We start from the raw sequence: 21,913 nt of genomic DNA on the forward strand, positions 1-21,913 counted from the left end.
AATATTTGAAACATAAGTGAGGATGAATTTCAGCATTATAATAAGGAAATTACCAATTTCAACTTCCAATACTTTTCATGTGATTTTGAAGGTGTTACACTGATGGTAGCCTTTAATATTGTGAAAATCTATTATTATTATCATTATAATAAGGTTATCACCCCATTAACCACCATATTACAATTTCTTCATCCAAATTTTGCACTAATATCATCATTTTATTGCAGGTGACAATAGGTGACCATATTGATATGTAATAAACAGATATACCCATTAATACCAAACTATTACCTGGTTATTCATTTGGAGTTACATAGTATTATATAATTGTGACCCCCCCCCCCCCCCCATAACATGTTATTACTCAGCTGTAATGTAAAGTGCCACTGAGTTTTCTTATCATTTGGCAGCTATTCGATCTCCCACATCCTCCTCTTTTGTGTCCCAACCCTGTCTTGTAAAGTAAATCTTTTAGAAAATGTACCTTCTCGCCAGCTATCCCGAGAGCTCCTAATTCTCCCAAGAGTCCTGTTTGGCCCTTTGGCCCTTCTGGTCCATCCTCTCCACGAGGACCAGAACCTCCGTTATCACCCTAAAGTCAAGAATGAGAGTACACGGAGAGATGACAATTTTATTTCCACTCCAATAGAGAACAACAGAGGAAGTTATACTGAGGCTTGTGATTTGTGGGCCGCTCTCACCCTGTCTCCCTTGATGCCCATATCACCTTTGAACCCAGGGAAGCCATCTTCCCCCTGTGATGCGATGAGGAGAGGTGATAAATGGCATCATTACTTTGTAACTCATCAGGTGTCCCACCAGTCACAATCCACAGTTTGACAACAGAAGAAAGACTCACTCTCTGTTTCACTCACCTCCTCTCCTTTGCTTCCCTTTAGACCCCTAACTCCATCTCCTCCCTGTGAAAAAGTAGGAAAACTCTTAATTGAACAAGAACACTCGCAAGTCTGCTCTCAAGAAGAGACTGTGAACATCACACAGAAAAAAACACTGCTTGCCTGCATCTCCAGAAATACCCCATATTAAAACACTGCAATGATTTATAAGTGCGTATTGATTTTCTCTTGACCTAACATTGCTTTGTATTAAGTAGTTATTGACCTTACATTCATTTCACACTGACGATTTCCAACTGCAGCATGTCGAGCTACGCTGCCAGATACAATACCAGATGTGTGAATGTGACACAAAAACAAATACCGAGCAGGATGCAATTTCATGACAACCCTACTTGAATTCCTCCATTTCCAAAGCACACTCAAAGCACTTTCAAAATGGACTGCTCCACGCCTACGCACACAGCTCTGCTCTATCTGACTCTGACATCTCTTCCATCCATCAAATGTCTCCCACTCCGCTGTCAGCAGTCCCCTTCACAACCGAGGAGCATTCCCTCCACCTGTCACCTGTCAGTCATAGACTCAAACAGCTTGTCCGTCACATGGTCGACATAGTACTGAAATGAAACGTTGGAAGGGAATAAACATCTCGGCGGACATTACTCCTGACATCATGATGCGTTTGTGTCTCACCTTGACTCCACGGGTCCCTGGGTACCCAATGGGCCCCTGAGCGCCTGGTAAACCCTTCATGAAAAAACAAAAACGGTATTCTTTAGTTTCAGACAGCAGCAGACAGCAACGATGCATTTATCTGACATTTGAATCAGCATTGCACTCAGTCATTGTATCCTATCCCTCATTGTCAATACGCATTGATGTTGCAGATGAGTGCATGCTGCTGACTCCAATGAGCTTAGCCTCTTGCCCAATAAAGAGGATGACATTGTAGGAACACAGTGTTTATATTGATACGAGTGAGCTTTATTGCAACTTAATGCTAGTGAGTTACAATAGATTGTCAGAAACACCATGATATTGCACTTATGATGTCTTTCTATGACACTACACCAGACAAGCCGCAGATATGCAGTTACCCACTTGGATGCCTTTCTCTCCTGCGGGGCCCTCTCTTCCTGGATGACCCTGAAATAGGAAAACAGGAATCAGATTGATTGAGCGCCACTGCAAATACATCATTACTGTATCACTCCTTGATGGAAATATCCGAATGCAAGCGACCAGTGATAGAGAGGAAATGCCAGCGGCACTGAGAGGGGAAGCACCATAGAAACATCATTGTGTGTCACAGAGCTTTGCAGAAGAAAACAGGGAGCATCAAGTGAAACTCATTCAAATGTGTCGGACGGCAGGACCCCCCCCCCCCCCGGCAGGAAAAGAGTAACAAATTTCTGGGTTAAATATGTATACATATTTACATATGTCAACATACACAGCTATTTGGTTGTATTTATTGTTGCTACAACATTATTTGAGCTAGTATTCGGAAACTGCTGTACTGGCAGGCTGTACGATAGGCTACTGTAGAGACTGGTCGCCTGGGTCTCGTTATTATGTGGTGTAGATAGGTTTTTGCTTGTATATAGTTATGTGTATGTTTTTACCAGTTCTCTAAAAGAAAAAATATTTTAAAAAACGGATGAACAACGTGAGCCAAATGTGAAGTCTCTTCTATTCAATCGAATGATGTCGTGGGAGCAGTGATTCAGTTCTCTTGACACTTGAGCACAGAGTCGACTGATAACGGAGCAGCAGTAGGCTCTCTATTAATATGTACATAGATACTGGATGTGCAATAACATGCATGCATACATGCATGTTTATTAGGGGTGTAACGGTTCACAAAATTCACGGTTGGGTACGATACAGTGGAGCCACGGTTCGGTACGTTTCGGTACAGTAGAAAACTAAATGCCAGAGAAATGTACTTGATTTTAAAATATATTTATTCATTACAACTAACATCATAAAGTTATTCTTTGACTTTGAACGATGATGGAACTATACCTGAGTGACTCATCTTCTGGGGTGTCTTCTTAGCAACACATAAGCATAAAAAACAAAAACTGCTCCTTAATGTTATGTAGTATTGTTACTTACATCTTGCTTACATCTTGTATTGTTACTTACATCTTGCAAAATATATTTTGAATCCAAATGGGACTACCTGGTTAAATAAAGGTTTAAAAAAAAAGAAAAAATCTTTTTTTTTTCAAACGTATTCGGTTCGTCACGCGTACCGAACCGTGAGCCTCGTACCGAACGGTTCAATACTAATACGCGTACCGTTACACCCCTAATGTTTATTGTGTTTGTGCTAATGCATGCAGTTGTACATTTTGTGTGTACTTACGGTTGGGCCATCAATGCCTGGTACTCCCAGCATGCCTTGTTTCCCCTGGGGACCCTGCGTAGGACCGAGAGAGGCATGAATACTGAGATGAGCTTCAGATATGAAATCGTCGTGGAGCCTGAGAGACCCACTTTGCTGCTCCTCGACCACACATATTGTATTCATGACTCAGTCCACTTTTTATTTATTTGATCAGACTAGCCTCATGATGCGGGCTGGCCAAGGCCATCTCTGGTGTCTGTTTTGCCTGTGTGTGTTTCTTGTGTATTGATTTCCTGTCTAGCGCTGTCTCGTCTGAATGGGGGCCAGAAGTGGTTGGGTTGTACTCTCTAGCTCCACCGGCCTCCCCTGTGTATGTGATGACAGGGGTCACAAGGTCACAGCTTTAATTCTAAAATTAAGTGAGAGACATGCTACGTACCTTCTCTCCTGGCAATCCAATGGGACCCTGAGGACCGAGCAAGCCCTGGACCAGAACAAAGCATCAATCAGGTTAAGTGTCCCAAGACTACAGGAGAAGGCTCAGAGCTTAAGGTTTTGCTAGCGTCTGTGTATATGTGTGTGTATGTAAGAGTCATGAGCAGAATGTGTGGATGTCCTTGTGTGAGATGGAGGCTGGAACGATTGTAGACATGCTGGTAAGCTAAAAAATATGATTAAATCGTTTTTATATGACCGTAATGTCTCTGACGACATTTCAAAATGACATTTTATTGCTGTGGGGTGAAAACCTTGTATCTCCAAAAACCATTTTTCAAATGAGGTAATAAAAACGAGCCTTGTAGACTCACTACATTTTAGTGTCATGCAATGGGATTGCTTTTATGTGCCCAAAATGACAGAGAATTGTCTACACCTCTAGAAGAGCAATTAAACCTTCAGTTGAAGTCAAAAATAGAACCGAAACAGGAAGTTTTTGTGCCACAATAACGTGTCTGTGTGTGACAGAGAGAGAGAGTGCATATTTGAAGCATGTCTATATGATTTGAATAAATGTACAGGATGTGTAATGAGTGGATTAACTCTTATAGCGACAGGAGAGTTTTTTTGTGCTGGTACAGTACCTGGACTCCTGGATTTCCCTGTTGACCTGGGGGCCCTATCTCTCCAGCTGGACCCTGACAACAACAAATAGTCACAAACTCTGCCTCAACTTGAACTTTGTCATGAGCTCATTGTCACACGACTGGCTAAAATGTTCATTAAGAGGCCACACTAGTCCACTTCAGATGATCCTTCAGTAGCTGAGATCCCGTTGAAAAAGTGTTACCCTCATGCTCATTTTCATACAACTATTTGTACATATACAACAGTGGGTGATGAAGGTAGCAGGACTGACCAGGTTGCCCTTTGACCCTTGTACTCCATCAGTTCCACGAATACCCTGACAAATACAAGATGTCAGAAAAAAAATGGATGAAATATCAACGTCTGATCGAAAAAAAAAAGAGACACAGTTCAATAGCTTCCTTCAATATCTTCAATGGCATATTGATGATTCGCAGGCAACAGAGGTCCCTTTATAGAGATGAAGAGACTGAAGAGCTTCTAATCTTCAGCAATCAAGGCGATGTTGACTTACCGGCTGACCAGGTGGGCCAGCTGGTCCCCTTGGCCCAACAAGACCCCGAGAACCCTGCAGACAAAACAGAGCAAATAGTCAGCAGCGAACCTGCATTCATGATGAGATGGGTTGAGTGTGGAATACTAAATCATACATCTGAACTAAGCAGAGAGAGAGAGAGAGAGAGCGGAACAGGGAGAAACAAATAATATATTTTTGTGTGTGTGGGCACATCTGGTTTTATATGTGCTAGCTACGGAGACGGCACTAGCCTGTGTTTGCGGGAGTGTTTGTGCGCTCTGTTTTTGTCAGCCTTCCTCTTTGCAGGCTGGCCAAGCCACCTGTTCCAAAGCCACATCTGTGATCTCCAGGGAAGTGATTGATATGGAAATATAATCATTCAGGCCAGGATTTTATCTCTTCCCTTTCTGACTCTCTCCCTCTGTCCTCTCTCCTCTCTCCTTCTCTCGTATCTCTTTCACATCCAAACCAAATTTCTGCCTCGCGCTTGTCTCTCGCTGCCTCCCTTTTCCCATCGCTCCCCTCCCTCGCTCTCTTTCATCAAAAACAGCCAACTCCTCTCCTTTCTTGTATCTTTGTAGTTTTACACAGCTTTCCTAATAGGTCTTATGGCACTCTATTTCTCCCTGAACTGGGTGATCCACTTGGAGGGACAGAACCCCGCTGAGCCCCAACCTCACCTACTGGGAGGAAGATGGAGAGCGAGTCACAACCAATCAACCAGTGTTCGCCGCAGAGCTACACAGGAAAAAGAAATGGCAGCTTCTGCAACAGTGCGCTACAGATCGTTGTGGTTTCTCTCTGATCCAAAGTTACTTTGCTGGAAGAATAACACATGTTATGTGATGTCGTTGTATATTCTCGTGTCCAAGCTGAGCTTTCTCTCTTAATGCTGCGGTGAACATTCTGGCAGTACTGCATTCATACGGTTTGACCGTCCTAGTTTTTTTTTAAATAAATGTTGTATATTGTGAAATATCGTGCAGTGTTTCTAAAGTTCTCTTCATGTACAGCATGAGCAGTAGATTCTGTGCTTGTGTAAGTTCTTCTGTAAGATTTTGGCTGAACCTGATGCTTGAGCTTAAATCTAGTGATCTCCTACAATCCCCTCGCGGTTTGTCGTGGAAATCATCAATTTCTGTGATTCTGTGTGAGCGTATTTCTGAGAACCCAAAGCACGGACTTGATAAATACATCCACTACATTAAGTACTTTCTACGTAGAGAAGCAATAGATATTAAATATTGCATTGTGTCGTTCCGGATAGTGTTACTCACGGGCTCGCCTTGTTGCCCTCTTGTCCCCACAGGTCCATCAGATCCCTGAATTAACAAAGACGGAAACAGATTCAACACATAAATCTCATGCACCTTTCTAAGTCAACCTCAGCAGTGGATACATTTATATCCCCGCAGACATAATCTGTGAAAATAGCTCATTAATAAAATTCCCCGCCTGACAGACAAGGCTCAACTATCTTCGAGCAAAGACTAATGGAGCGCTCTCTCAAATTTCTCCAACCCGCCTGAATGGATTGATACTATCTGGACAGCGCTTCTATCCTTCATATTTTCAATTCTAAGCCAGGATGCACTGCATCGCTTTCATGTCTTTTGCAAACCGTAACACTGAATGAACTAAGCGTGTCGTAATTAAATTCAAGAGTTTATGACTTCATTTCAGTAAAGCTTTGATCTACGGTGCTTTACCTTCTAAACGGTTCGTAGAATTGATTCACTGATCTGGAAATCTTGGGTGATGGAAAAATTGAGAAAAGCAATGCATTGCTGCAGGGTGTGTTTTTCCAGGCTTTGTTTGTTGCAAATAAATTTTGCAAAGTACCGCGCACTCACCCTTTCTCCTGGCTCTCCAACAGGCCCACGATGACCCGGCTTTGCTCTGTCCCCCTACAAGATAAAAGCATTAGCCACACAAGCATCAAGATATTTGGGACTGTTCTGTTTCTGGCAGAGCAGAATCCAGCAGATGCTTTTTAGTGTACGCTGTCATCAAAGGAATCACAATAATCATGATCATAATGTGCAAACAATCACCTGCCATATAACGTGTGAGGTGTTGATGCGCGTTAGCGCGTTCGTAACCCAAATGAAGAAATAAACACAGCGACAATGCTTTAAGTTACCAAATCGAACTCACTCTGTGTCCCTTGTCTCCTGGGAGACCTGGCAGGCCGTCGAAACCCCTGTCACCCTGAAAAGCAGCAGAGAAGCAAGTGCATTAAACCCTGAAACACACACAAATACGGTAATGTGTAAACATTTGCAGAATTGTTCTGAAAGGCTCCCCTGGCAGAGCCTCCCATCTGCTCCGAGTATGTGTCGGGGAGAGGGAGTTTTCAGATTAGCTGTAGGTCTGCTAAAATGCTGCTTTGACTGATAAAGACTCTGCTGTTCTGTCAGACCCGGCATCAAGGGAACCTGATTTATTTGCTAAGCTCTTCCTGCAGCTGTTAAGTATTGAGTTGCCTTGTTGTCAATACATATAATACGCTGGGAGCTGTTGACGCTTACACTTGAAAGCAGGGATAGTTCGTTATCGTACAGGACCTTGCCGCCTAAACACGTGTGGTTTTGTCGTGTTGATGGAAACAGGAAATTGAATTCATGGAAACTCGACACCAAACCTGAGCAATATGGTCTAAAAACTGGCAATGTGGCATTCACACAGATTTGAACCTCAACTAATATCCAAATAAGCAGTAAGTAAGACCTTACCATATATCCTGCTTCTCCTGGAGCTCCACGGCCTCCGTCAGCTCCCGCACGCCCCTATAAGATACACAATCCAATTATGTTTTGCTTTACAGTACTATAGTATATATAGTATACTGTATATTTATATGTTATAGTATGCTTTTAACACAATATGCAGATACATTTTCAGTGTGGAAACATATTTTGAAATATCACACCCTCTTTCCTGGCTTTCCATTAGTTCCTAGGTGGCCTTGCAACCCATGCGATCCCTATATAAGAAAGGAAGAGAAGAAGACAAGTGGAAAGATGTGTCACAAAAAAAAGGCAAGAGGACAAAAGGAAATTAATAGTGTGGAAAAAGCTAGTCGTGTGGTAAAAACAATGTCTGGTCTTACGGAAGGGCCACTTTCTCCGCTGTCCCCTTTGAGCCCAGTGGGACCTGGTACTCCCTGCAAAAATAAAAACAAGCATTCGTTTAAGCACGGCATAACGCACAGGAGCAATTCAGCTCTTCACTCAGATTCAGCACCAAAAAACAGAAGATACAAATAAACTGAGAACAACATTTTCTTAAATCTGTATTATGTTTACTTTTTGCAACCCTGCAATGATTTCACAAGCAATTTGATACATACTGAGCATGCATACAGATGAGTTTAGGGTGGGAGGGAGAGAGTAGAGCTTGTGCCTGGGCAGGCAGAATGTGAAGTTGAGGTTAAAGGTCGCAGGAGCCCTTGAGATATGTTGCAAATTTGGTCAAGGTCAGAATGCCTTACCAGTGGGCCTGGTCGCCCTGCTAGACCCAGTGGACCTGGAGGTCCCTTCATTGACAGCTGGAAGAAAAAAATAACTGTGTGGTTTATGTACCATTGACTTTTATTATGCAATGAATTGGTCTTCATACAGCATGAAATGACAACGTCAACAGTCACTGGGGTTACGATATAGCATGATGACGCCAACGTGCGTGTTTCTGGGAAGCGTACCCTGGTCTGTTGCAGTATAGCCTGTGCTTGTGCCTCCATGGGAGACACCACTGGTCCCTTCTGGGAATCACCGCCATACTGGAACTGGAGGCAATGGAAAAAGAGGAATCAGTTCCCACTGCAGGATTCCCTAAATGTAAATGAAGTTCAATCACACAGCCCCCCCTTGTGGTCGTGCCACTACACCACATTGGGAATATGGTGTGCTCTGTGTGTATGTTTGTTATGTGTGCGTGAGCATGCGCGAGTGCGCTGTAAGATCTTACTGGCAGCATCAACAGGGTTCCTGGAGGACCTGGCATCCCATCAACCCCAGCAAGACCAGGACGTCCTCGGGGACCCTGAAAAGGAAGGTCGGGGGAAGGGGTAAACGTCGGCTACTGTGCCTATGGGGTGTGTGTGTGTGTGTGTGTGTGTGTGTGTGTGTGTGTGTGTGTGTGTGTGTGTGTGTGTGTGTGTGTGTGTGTGTGTGTGTGTGTGTGTGTGTGAGAGAGAAATAGAGAGGGTCTAAGTCAGGGGTCTCAAACTCATTTTCACTCCGGGCCACATCAGCATCATGGTCGCCCACAAAGAGATAAAATGACGTGGCGGGCCGGATTCGGCCCGCGGGCCGGGAGTTTGAGACCCCTGGTCTAAGTGCTGAGAAAAACAGCTCAGCAATCTAATCAAACAACCGTTGCACCGTTTCCATAGGGCATGTTACACACACACACACACACACACACACACACCCTTATCTTCTGTTTACACATTGTAAATATCTATTTTAACAAGCCATTTAATGCAGCATTGAGTCATGACAATTGTGTTCATCAGATGACTGTTAGTCATCTGATAAGTATTCAAATTGGTAAAATACGTTCCTCCACTGATGGAACCTTTTTGCCTGTTGTCAAATAACTGACACTTGTTTCTAGGAACAAGTGAAGCAGAAGTGGTTAAAATAATATCTTTAATTATCTTGTCTCATTGGTAAACCTTTTTGTTTGGCTTTAAGAATGTACATATAATCTCAAAAAATCATACAAATATAGTAAACCATGCAGCAGACTAATGATATTCTAGCTGAAGCATTGAATATTTAGAGGATGTCCCCATACGTTTTACATAAATCATTAAATGTATGCACTAATTTATATGTATTAATCACTGGTGGACAGACGTAAGTGTGTTAAACAGTGTGTCTGGGTCTCCTATTGTGATGAATAATGGATAAATACACTTATTCGAGCAACACACACCAAAAGAAAGTCAGGTCACACGTGTGAGTCATCATCAGTCCCTGAAGCCAGAATGTTCAGTTCAGGACTGGACATGTTTCAATGTGAGGTCACAGTTGATCTGTCCCACAGGCGAAAGGGTCAAACTGGAGTGAAACGAAGCCAATGGGCCCAGGTCTAAGCCACACTCACCAATTCACCAGGATCTCCCCATGGTCCTGGAGGGCCTGTTGGTCCAGCTGGACCAGTGAGGCCCTGTGAAGGAAACAATCACAGCACTCAAACAACCATTGAGGAAGATTGTGGCTTAGTTTTCCATAAATTACACTCTTCTACATAGTATTCCAACCCCCCAAAATGCTTGACAATAACCCCTTTTTATTTTTTTAATGTCGTTTTCTTCTTCTCCTTTATGTAGTTTTTGAATCAAATCAATCACCTCATCATGTGTTTACAGACATAGTCTTTCGCAAAGTGCCATATTGCATTGTGTTACAGTGCAGGGGTGCATTTGTATTGTGGTCACCCCTGAAAACCCTTGTTTCCTATTCCAAAAACACCACATCCTGATTGCTAGAATCCAAAATTCTCTACATTTTGCAGCACATCTGGATAGTTCCTGCTTCTAACATTTTGCCACATCCTGTACAATCACAGAGACACATTTTTTTAATCTGTGTTCAGGCTGAATAGGCTTACCTGTGGCCCTGGTAGACCTGGGGGTCCTTCCACTAACGTACCCTAGACACAAGCACAGATGGAATGAAATGTACATTAGGAGAGCATAAACTCATTCCCATGCTCGTGACTAAAGCTATAGGCTATGCATGAAATGTCAGTTGAAGCTCACCGGCTCAATAATAGCTGGCTCTCCCTTCTGGCCCTTCTCTGCTCTGAGGCTAACCTGAGGAAGAGAAATAGGTGAATAGCTTGTTGCATTGTTAGAAATCACTTGACACAGGCAATTGAAGACGTGACCTCTCACTTGATGCGTGAGATTTACCTCTCCATCCCACGTCTCTGCTCTTTCCCGCTCCGCAAATTCAAAGCCATCGTCATATACCTCGTACTCTTCGTACTCTGACTCGGTGTCATCCTTGTAATCTTCATACTCGAGAACCTGTTAAGGAATGAAAAAAAAAAAAAACCCTTTCAGGAGAAGCGAATACCAAAACAAGCTCTCCGTGTGTTTGTGCTGAGGTGAAGGCATGTCTTGCGTTTGCGTTTAACCTACCGCGTATTCATTAACAATCGGGCCTTCTGTTACCGTGGAAACTGAGGGATCGTCATAGAGGTCTCCGTAAAGGTCCTCTCCGTCCTCTATTACTGGCTTCTTCACTGGCCTGTCCTCCTGCAGGCCGACACACCGGCTCAAATTAGTCACAGCAAAAGATGAACCAGGGGACAGTGAGCTCTTCTCATTAGCTAGCGCCTAGCACTTCCAAGTCAAGGCACATTTTGTCATTTTTGCAAGAGTGAGTTGATTTTCCGGGATACAGGTGTGCAGTTAATTACAATGCTTGAGCGTAATTAGCTGATGGACTACATCAGATACTTGAGGCAGCACGGCAAAGATGGCAACAGCTACAGAAACAGCATGAGCATGAAAAATGTGGTTACTTAGCAAATTAGCGAATAATAAACACGAAGGAGACATACACAAACAATCCTTGTTTGTTGCAGTGGTAAGTTCAAATTGATTGGATTTAAAAAAAAAAAGATGATATACAGTTGTGGTTTATTCATAATTTCAAAAATGTAGGCATATATTCACATTGAATGAACTGTCAACCCGATACTCATTCTGTCTGTTTGCATACAGGAAGATATATAGTCAACTGTATGCCCCATGCATACCATGCATTTACCTTAGTATGCATGCACTACAGCATTTTCTACAAAATGCACACACGCAGGCACACGTTATACAGTGAGATCATCAAATATTTCTCATTTAGGATGCGTTCTTCACGTTTTTTTGGAAGGGGTGTAGTAGAGGTGATGATTAGGACGGTGCTGGTTAGTGGTGGTGGTAAGCAATCGGAGAGGGAAGAGGTGCTCACTATGGTTAGTAGGTATTAGGACGTGATCGGTTAGAACTGCAAATGGCAGGAGGGGGGTTGGGGTGGAGGGCATCTACAAATAAACTTGTCTACCTCCTCAGTATCCTTTGATTCAGGCAAAGTGCTGGGCACCACAGTGGGGGCCTCAGCTGTGGAGTCAGGTTCATGTGTGGGCATCTCCATGAGGGTCTTGTCGAGCACTTCAGTGGGGATTTCTGGCAAATCCGTTGGCTGAAAAGGTCCTTGGGATAGATACTCGGGTACTGTTGTGGACACTCTGAGGAAGCCATCCTCGAGACCCTCCTCTTCATGTTTTTTCTTTCTGGATCCCTTCTTGCCCTTGCCCTTGCCTTTGCGTTTGCCTTTAGATCCCTTGCCCCTCTTCTTTTTGCCTTTCCTGTCCTTTTTGGAGTGCTCCTTTGGTTCATCAGGCTGGTCACTTTGCTTTGGGAAATCAGACCTGAGTTGGGAGTTCTTTTATGAAAAAGGAAATGCAAGTTTAGAGACCAGGTGGAGGATGGAGAAAAAAGAAACAGCTGCTGTGAATGAAAATACAATGAGGGAAACAGTAAGGGACAGTAAAGTGATGCATACTGGTCCTGTGACAACCTTATAGAGTCACCCACTGGGATTCCCATTTAGCTGGCAAAAACCTAAAGCAAACATGAAATGGGAAGGGACAAACAAAGAGTTGTTTCCTCTCAATGCAATGCAGAAGACATATTTGCTTTAGTTGTCAGGGGTCACCCTGTCTACGATCCTAAAGAGGTGCTAATTCTTAGTGTGCTCTAGCAAGTGAGCAAACATGGTTGCGTCATCCTCCAGAGCAATGGCCATTGAATGTCAGTGGTGTAAATGGCCTGAAAATGTTTCTAAAGGCCTGATCTGTGAAAGACATCAGTGACGTGATTTAGATCCACTTGTAAAGAAGGTCAGTGTGTAACGGAGAATGATGGGAAGTAGGTCAGTGGGGTGACAGATGTTGACATGTTCTGGATTCAGAGCTCATTGCTCAGCTGTCGTTCTTAAAAGCCAGCTGGATGACTATCGACATGGCCTCGCGTTACCATGAAAGAGCCGTCTCTGGGGCATAATCAATGACCAGGCGCACACATATGCGTGAGGACACAAAGGCAGTCACGTGAGTTTGCACGCATGTGAGTGTAATGCATGTTGCTAAAACTGTGTATTCCTTGAAGCCCATGCAGCCACACACACACAATTACATCTCTTTGCCTCCATTCCTCTGGCTGCCTCCGTCCTCCTTATCTCTGTCTTTCACACACCACCAAAGAAACCAAAAGTGTTTTATGCACGCCTTGAGGAGGGGAAGAGCTATTATATCATGTTTGAGTTATAGCCACCTGGCTCTACACTGTGTGTGTGTGTGTGTGTAGGTGTGTGTGTGTGTGTGTGTGTGTGTGTGTGTGTGTGTGTGTGTGTGTGTGTGTGTGTGTGTGTGTAGGTGTGTGTGTGTGTGTGTGTGCGTGCGTGTGTGTGTGTGTGTGTGTGTGTGTGTGTGTGTGTGTGTGTGTGTGTGTGTGTGTGTGAGAGAGAGAGAGAGAGAGCACCTGACCTTAAGAATGCTCCACTGCTGGCTGCATTTAAAAGAAGACAATTATTCTTTGACGGATAGCCTGTTCTATCTTAATCGCTCAAGTCTCTTTTCGCAAACACTCAGTCATTTGCACAGTACTCAGACCTCGTCTTGGCTGGGGCTGTTGGCCGCTTGTAAATCATATGAGTCTGAGGGACACGTAGCTCTATTGATGGACATGCTTGAGCTCCTTTTACTGGTTGGCTGTGAAGCAAGGGCTTCTGCAAGTCCACTTTAGCTCATCATATTTCTTAAAACGTATTATGAAACACAGGGCCTCAAAGGAAATGTGGAAAAAAACAATGAAACAATAGAATGAATTGAGAGATCCTGACCTTTGTGTCTGCAAGTAATTAAGGTGACCTGAAGCTATATACCCCACTCTATCAGCAGAACTGTTCTAGTAGGCGTTGCCTCCTGTTGGTGGCAGTACTGACCTCCTGCAGGACCAGGGATTTGCTGTTGTATGGCAAAGCAGAGTCACAGTCTGGTATGTAGTTTACACAGTAGTTAGCAGCAGCCTGCGGGTCCTCCAGGATCAGCAGTTGCTGAATATCTCCCTGAAATAAACCAGAAAGCAGACAGAAATGATAGGCAAGCGTAGTACATAACGGCAGGCAGGGGAGTCATCTCAATGGAGCACTGACAGAAACATCTACAGCACAGTGAAGAGATATTTCATGGAGCAGAAGGCTGAACGTGTGACACTAACGACACTATGAGAACAACAAAACTGTCCGCATTCCTAGATGTAAAGCAAATTATAATACAGTAGCATCATCACACTGTCAGTACTGGTGCAATCGCGACTGACTATTGCTTTTTTGTGTGTTCCCATAACTCCAGGAGGGGCTTGATTGTGTACACAAAACAGTCAAATAGCTCTCTCACCCCCCTGTCGGGACCTTTCACTTCCCATTCCGCCCCAGAGGCGTAGCCAGTGTATATAAAATAACATGCAGAGAGACTGCACTGCTGGGCCCTGCAGCTCTGAGCCCAGAGCCTCTGTTAGCTTTAATGACATTACACTCATCTCAGCATCACTCTAGTCTTCTGTACACATTACATTATTACATAATGCTTTGTCGTGCTGAGATAACTAGTCGATTACATATCAATTGAAGCATTAAAGCACAAAATTGTCACGTAAAATACCAAACACAGTGGTTTACAAAGGCTTTTCTCACGTGCGTATTATTATAAAATAAATATTAAGACAGCACTATTTATAAAACAAGTTAGGCTCAAACGTTTTATAATAATAAATAATAAATAAAGTAGTATATTACTATATATATAAAGTATATTCAAACGATCATTTGATGGTGGAAATCCCTGAATCTGCAGCGCTAATTCTCTGAGACGCAAGTCAGGAAGTAATTCAATAAAACACAAAATACAGGCGGCCCCATGGCACGATGTTTGACAACGTTTAGATTACATTAACGATAAGAATCTATGTAACTGACAGGCCATTGCAAACATATTGCCTGGTGAAATGTTATCCGGGGACAGCTGGGCAGTCATTTGCAATAAATCAAGTCAGATTAACTGCTTGATGTTGTGGTAATTATAGTGCCATTGTAATCTCTTTAATAAAGCTTTAGTGGCCAGAGGTGAAATAAATCAAACTAGATCGCTTCTCCGTTACCGGCCACGAGCTCATATATCTTCTACTACAGCTCACGCCTTATTATCAGCACTAGAAGTCTACGCAAAGTCTGGATCACCCTATAGAAAACTGTAAACATAGGAACGACCGTGGACATTCTGCTTCAGTTTATGACATCACTTGTTATCCATTTATCATTTTTTCTTCCTGTTATAGCCACAAGCCAGCGTCAAGCAAAAGGAAATGATTGCACTCTGAGGTGAGAGACAGATAGAAGGAGCGAGAGAGAAAGGCAACGGGGAGTTAATCCAATCTCAATTTGAGATCAAAGGCAACACTTTCTCCTGTTTTTCTTGCCGAGCAGGGGCTCTCTCCTCTAGAAACACACAGCGAGTTAAGCGTTGCTCAAAATCATGCATGCTCTGCCGTTCTCCGCTCAGGACGGGGCAAGGACATCTGAAGAGACATTTGTTGACGTGCTGACAAGGCAAAAACACCTCAGCTGAATCCATACATTTGTGATGGCTCGCCAACATCCCGCGTGAGGTCACACATGGCGCCGTTGGCAAAGGTTTCGTCGGTGTTTCAGAGAGTGACCCCTCCGCTTTCCCCTGCTGTCTGCAATAATGTGGGTGGTGCCAGCTGGTCAAGAGTCAAACTGATTAACTCGACCTTATATGAGGTACTGTCCTCTCATTTGTGTCTCAGTCAGATCTCGATCTCTAAAAAGTAACGTATGCTCTTGCGTGAGTCACGATCTAGTGTGGGTGAAGAAGGAGCAACTATAGCTCGCTGCAATGAAACAGAATTTTCAAAACTTCTCATTTGCTGAAAGTGCAACAGATGATCATGACTAACCTAACATCTGACCACAATCAGACATGAGTAATCACAAGATATGACGACTTGAACAGACCTTGTCGGATTTAAAGTGCCGATTTGTGTGCTAAAATAACGGGATTGCAAAATCTTCAACTAAAGCTGCCTTTGAATGATATGCGTAACAGAGCTTGGCTTCGACGTGCCTGTAACAGTGTGACAAAAACATCTAATTTCCAGTACTAATCGAGATGGAAAGGATCTGAATTTCCCAACAAATAAACGCTGGTCTGGATCTTATCCAAGCAGTCAGCGTGTTGGAGGCACATACAAAGGGCACGCAGCTGAAGGAGCACAACCAGACTTGCGGACAGCTTGAGGTTTGCAAATGTGTTGAGTCTGAACACCAAACTCGTGTAGTCATTTGTAGTGCAATCTGGAAGCAATAGAGACATTAGTGGCTGACCACGGTCCCCATACTCCCATGCTGGGAGAACTGGGCCAGAACACCAGCCTCCTCCCCGGAACCAGGGCCTGGGAACAGAGGCCCAGAGGTCAGCCTGCATTCTCTCCTCCCCTGGTACCAGCCTCGCCCGAGATCTACACGGATGCTGAGATATGCACAGCCAGACATACAGAGCTGCCAATGCACACGCTGAAACTCATATTTACCATCACATGTATCAATGAAAAATCTGAAACAGATGGCTCATTTGAGGATTTTTCACTTCCTCCACAGAAAGCAAGATATTAAGAATCAATTTTGAACGACATGAAAACAATAACCACAATGGATTGGACTAAAGGATGTATCATCATATATCTCTCTATGCATACGATGATGAAAAAGGACATGGGAGTGTTTTTGGAGCAAGGCCAAAAAAATGAAACAAGCTCTATTGCTTCTGAAAAGGGAAATTTATAGAGCCCACGAGGAGACGCATGTCTTAACTGAAGAGGGAAGGGAAGGAAGGGAGTTGAGAGTAACTTATAGCATTGGAGGGGCAGCTGAGGTTAAGTGAGGTCATAGGGAAGGTAAGGTTAGGAAAGTAGTTCTTGACTACACACGCAAAAGCAGGAGGTGTTTACTTGTCAGGACCATGGACATCTGGTTTTCTCCTGGTGAAAGTGAGGAAGGCTGTGGTTTCTGTCTATTCGGCAAATAGGGAGTAATAACAACCCTCCCTCGCTACTCTCTTAAAGTGTAATGGTATGTTACCCTTTGCAAACTGTGGGGTGTTCTCTGGACACTGACGGGACAGAGAAACTTGACTGTACCTCATGCCTCTGGCTGTCTTTCCTTTTCTTTCTTGCTCCTTTGCTAAGCAGACAGACCGCTGAGGGCATAGCAGGGGAAGGGGCTTGAGCTGATCTCTATTTCATGCTGTGGGCGAGATATTTAGACTGGCGCCTCACTGGGAATGACAATGGAGCAAGGCCGGCATATTGTCGTGGGAAGCACAGAGAATGATTCGTGACGATAAAGGTTACTGCTGAGAAAACGAGTCGAGCTTAGTTTTGAAGCGTCCCAACCTCCATGTTTGCTCCTCCATGTTTTCCCAGCATATTGATACACATCAGGAAACATTTTCTAATGCCCTCAACTGAAGACGTGTACTTCAACTTCAAAAAGGTTCAAATTATTTTGTTTTCCTGGGAGACGCAATTTGGAATGAATTAAGCAGTAACTACATCAGTGATACACTTCTCCTGCTGAGTGCTAAACAAATAAGAAAGTGTACAAGAACAAGAAGCGGGTATTTGTTTCTGCAGGAGGATGACCATCACAAGACATTACCGAACAACACACATTCACAGTCAAGCATGTTTCTAACGTCCAAATGCACAGCTGGCCGACAGAAATATACCGACAAGTCAAAAAGGCAAAGAGAATGTGTAATTTCTTGGCTTGATGAGGCTGGGCATGTCTGAACAGCCTGGTAATGCAGTCATGTTATAGAGGGAAAGAATGAAAGTCATACAAATGAAAGTTCCAGGACAGATAAACAGACCAGTACATGGTCTGTTGATCCTCTTCATAACTAACAACGATAAAGGAACATTTAAAAGTATGACAGCAAAGTAAAATCGCTTGCTTTCAGAGGCTCCCATGCTTAAATAATGTCCTACCTCAAAGACATCTTCGTCCAGCAGCCGTGTCCCAAACACAACGACACCCTCCGTGCTGACTCCAGCGTTGTCCCCTCGCAGCAGATCCAGGGTCTCTTTCCGCTGACAGTCCAGGTAGAGGGTCACAGACTTGCCCTGCACACTGTAGGCTATCCTGTGCCATCTGAAACAACACCGATATTTTGTCAAATCAACAGAAAGGCACATGTGTCATTGATATCTGTTCTAATGGAGACGTCATAGGCCCTCAAACTACCCACTTTCCATCAGCCAGGTTGATCTTTTTGAAGATGGGATACATTTCTGGTGTGGGCTGCCCATGCTGGTCCTCATACAGGAAGACGGGTGAACGGCCCACTTCCAGGCCCAGCTGCTGCACCCCCTGGTCATCATACACTGAAAGCAGGAAGAACTGGGAGCCCATTTTAGCTCGCACTGTAGCCATCACGGAGAAATTCTCAGGAAATATGGTTGAATCTGGGAAGGAGAGGAGAGGAGCTGTTAGAGAACAGCAGGGAGCAGATCTTGTACAACACGCAGGCACCACCCACTGCCAGTGAGACCTTAGTGAAGATAATAATGATGAAAAATATTGTCCATGAAAGCAGTGAGTACCCACGAGGAGGGGTAGAAGGCAGTTCAAAGTCAGATCTCTGAATGATTTACTGAGCGAAGAAACACTTTTTTTCCCCATCATTAAATATCTTCATTGGAAAAAATAAGTTTACTACCAGGGAAAAGCTGTTTGGTTGGAGCACTGAGCTGAATCCTTTTGTCTATCCTGTAGGCCAGGTCCGGCTCCTCAAAGCCCCTCCTGCTGGTGCAGAGACCCGTCTCCAAAGACACCCCCTCCATGCTCCCTGACAGCTCCAGCACTTGCAGAACATCAATGGGATCAGCTGGAAATGGAAGAAAAAAAAGTGATTTACACATTTTTATCGAGCAGATAGAAGAAACATGGTAGTGCGTTTCATTTCACGCTCACAGACTGTTGCTAATTATATCTCTTGAAATTAGATATTGATTATTTTTTAAAAAAAGCAGATGTCCTGCTTTCTTATCATTTCTGTTTCTACCATTGTGTGAAAAACTATAAAAAATGACTTATGATAGGGTGGAACTTGTGGCAGCATGTTTTTAGTTATGTCAGTGTAACACTTAAACTCTGCCAGTGTGACAGCACTTTGTTGTCTGGCTCAGTTAAGTGCTGGTTGTTACCGAGCTGAAGAGCAGGGTTTAGTGCGGCTGCAGGCTTCCTGCTTCCTCGGAGTCGGAAGAGACGGGCTCCTCTGAGATGTGGCGGCAGGTGGCCAGGCTTCTTGTGTGGGTGTTATTATAGGATATGGGTGGTACACAGTCTAACCCATAATCCTACTGCAGCACACCTGACAGCTGACACCTGCACCAGCGAGCAACAATATGTCCGCATCGCATTCATCACAATTTCAACACTTCACTGGCACAAATAAGCACATCAGTGATTTATATATTCTCACTGCTGAAACATCTGTTGTGACAAATCAGATAGTTCTGTATTAAACCTTCAAAAGCTTATTTTCCTGAAGAAAAAAAAAAAAAAGAATTCTGCAAATGTTTTTTATTTGTTCTCCATGCAATCCCTTTTGTTTCAGGTGTTTTCCAGATGTGCATGTAAATATCTGGAAACAAGTCAGGATAAGGCCAATTGGTGCAATAAAGAGATGGTATTCTCATTAAAACTCTTGAAACAAGTTGACTTTAACAACAAACAGGAGAACGGCTCTTGTGATTGGTTAAGATTGGGGATTTATTTGATGTAGACATGTGGTTTCTCCCAGTGTTGGTCCTCTCATTACAGTGAGCCTGAGCTTTATTTGCAGTCATGTTATCAGATGTTCTCTTGATAAAGTGCTGCTTTGAGCATGAGCCAGGATCAGAGTTTCTTGGCGTTGCCAGACTCCCACCAGCTGCTAGTGAGAGCCGTTTCAGGGCAACTCAGCACTTAGCATTCCAGGCATCTGAAAAGAGGATCCTAAACCCAAATTGCCTCCTGTAGCTCTTGCCGCTCAAACAGAGCTGGCATTTTATTCTCCTTGTTAATTAAACATGTGGAGAGGGTATACCGATGCCCAGACATTGCTTGCAGAAAAACACCACGTTACATTTTATGGCATTATTTATTTGCATAGCAGAGGCTGTTTATTGCAAGCAGCTTTGAGAGCCCAGTCCCCGAGCATGGCAACAGGGTTGTAAATAGGTTAAGCTGTGAATTACAGCCAGGCTCCAACAATAGAAAACATTAGGTACAGATCTAAAGGTATTTCAGACCCTGAAGGCTTGAAGTTTGAATTTATATAAAGAAGCAGTGTAAATTAAATAATGACAGAAGTTGCTGGCTTCTAACAACAGAAACCTCAGGCAGTTATATGTGCGAGTGGCACCAGTAACCCAGCCACACACAGTCTTTTGGGATCATTTTCAAATCTGCTCCAGCCATTGTGACAGTGAACAAAGACCTAAATGTCAAGGAATAAGGTATTGACTTTAAAAGGTCACAAACAAGTCACCCACACTTAAATCAAGACACTGGCATTGTTTCTGATTTCCCATTCTCACATTCACATGAAGGCGTTTTGTCTTTTTGCCCTGATGAAATAAAATTAATTGACAATTCTGGTTAAGTTTGCAAATAAACAAACAAATGACATTTACCTCAAGAAAGTCATCAAAAGGCTATAGCTGCGTCCTTGATTGCCCTGATCAGACTGCCACTTCAGAGGCAAAGAACAAAGACCTGCCCTCTCTTTTATTCTTGTAGCTAAAAGCTGAAAGATGCTTTATTCAATTTACAGAGAATTAATACAGCAGCAAACAACTATTTGCTATATAGAAATGTAGTGGAGTAATGTCTACCTGAGCAGAGAATGAGGTCTCACTCCCTCTGTGTGTGTTGTAATCCGAGCTTTTCTGTGCTTTATTTACATATAGCCGGGTCGGCCTCACATGTTTGTGCATGTTTGTGGCCCACTGACTAGCTCACGGATGCTGCTCTGCACGGCCTCATACGGCAGTTACAGCTGGTGGTTGTTGTGGAACATGGAACACATCCTCTGGTTCCCCGTCACGTAAACACTGTTAGCTCTGGCGTACTTTTGCCGCCGTTAGCACTGTTACCGCCGTTAGCACTTGTTAGCAGCCGCAAGCCGTCGCTATGTTGAGAGCTGCTGAGAGGCAGTAGAAATGTTCCCAATCTCATATATAGCACCTTTAAATACATATCTGCCTTTCTTTCAAAGCACAGCAGTTTACTTAGCATGTTACGTCAAGTATGGGTCCTAGTCTTTGATATTTATATTTAATTCCAAATGAGCTCTTTGGAGCTCTGTTGTGGCCTTGACTCCAAATCAATTTCCTTTGGGATAGCAAAGTTTAAAGTTAGTGTTTTAGTCAAAGGTCAGAATCCAGTAAAAAAAATATGTCCCACAGTAAATATCTTGTTCTTTCTCTATCTCTCATACATACTCATACACTGGGAGAGAGGTCATAAGGCAGGGATGTTTGGAACAGGCTGAATTGTTCTAAATTGAAGCAGCATGGGTGTAATTAGACAGGATCCTTGGGTTTCTGTCAGCCTATCTGGAGCAGCACCTGACAAAATGGTCTAAAAACAAAGATTTGATTAATTTCAAGTAATCCAAAGATGAGATGTGAGTGCAACCCATGAACCGTATAAAGTACATTTGTTCCTCAACCGCTATGAGTTTTAAAAATAACCATTGCCCTGTTGTTCCAGCTACGGTCTGTCGGGAGACTGTTGACTGTTGACTCAAGACAACAGAGAACAGTCAAGATGTGCAACAAGGCCAAAGGGAGACATCTGAGACAACCAGCAAAACCTCCTCCAAAAAAAAGAAACATTGACTGTGAATCAATGATTCACAATGATCTGTCAGTCAAATATGCAGGGAATA

The 21,913-nt window shown here is 43.5% G+C and overlaps 1 protein-coding gene across 1 annotated transcript in view; it reads right to left on the reverse strand.

Annotated features, from left to right (window-relative positions):
* Positions 1–21,913, reverse strand: part of col5a3a (collagen, type V, alpha 3a) — a 46,877-nt gene that overhangs the window by 19,833 nt on the left and 5,131 nt on the right. Inside the window, exons 2-30 of the mRNA XM_079282320.1 lie at positions 18,695–18,862; positions 18,224–18,440; positions 17,964–18,126; positions 13,840–13,962; positions 11,899–12,279; positions 10,977–11,093; positions 10,746–10,862; positions 10,593–10,646; positions 10,442–10,483; positions 9,935–9,997; positions 8,789–8,863; positions 8,523–8,606; positions 8,313–8,369; positions 7,932–7,985; positions 7,752–7,805; positions 7,555–7,608; positions 6,977–7,030; positions 6,673–6,726; positions 6,097–6,141; positions 4,817–4,870; positions 4,574–4,618; positions 4,299–4,352; positions 3,656–3,700; positions 3,235–3,288; positions 1,962–2,006; positions 1,554–1,607; positions 876–920; positions 702–755; positions 485–592 (exon numbers count right to left, since the gene is read on the reverse strand). Coding sequence (XP_079138446.1) covers positions 485–592; positions 702–755; positions 876–920; positions 1,554–1,607; positions 1,962–2,006; positions 3,235–3,288; positions 3,656–3,700; positions 4,299–4,352; positions 4,574–4,618; positions 4,817–4,870; positions 6,097–6,141; positions 6,673–6,726; positions 6,977–7,030; positions 7,555–7,608; positions 7,752–7,805; positions 7,932–7,985; positions 8,313–8,369; positions 8,523–8,606; positions 8,789–8,863; positions 9,935–9,997; positions 10,442–10,483; positions 10,593–10,646; positions 10,746–10,862; positions 10,977–11,093; positions 11,899–12,279; positions 13,840–13,962; positions 17,964–18,126; positions 18,224–18,440; positions 18,695–18,862 — 2,534 coding nt within the window. The remainder of the gene's footprint in view (positions 1–484; positions 593–701; positions 756–875; positions 921–1,553; positions 1,608–1,961; positions 2,007–3,234; positions 3,289–3,655; positions 3,701–4,298; positions 4,353–4,573; positions 4,619–4,816; positions 4,871–6,096; positions 6,142–6,672; positions 6,727–6,976; positions 7,031–7,554; positions 7,609–7,751; positions 7,806–7,931; positions 7,986–8,312; positions 8,370–8,522; positions 8,607–8,788; positions 8,864–9,934; positions 9,998–10,441; positions 10,484–10,592; positions 10,647–10,745; positions 10,863–10,976; positions 11,094–11,898; positions 12,280–13,839; positions 13,963–17,963; positions 18,127–18,223; positions 18,441–18,694; positions 18,863–21,913) is intronic.

Source organism: Melanostigma gelatinosum (assembly GCF_949748355.1).
Source record: "Melanostigma gelatinosum genome assembly, chromosome: 13".
Taxonomy (NCBI): Eukaryota; Metazoa; Chordata; class Actinopteri; order Perciformes; family Zoarcidae; genus Melanostigma; species Melanostigma gelatinosum.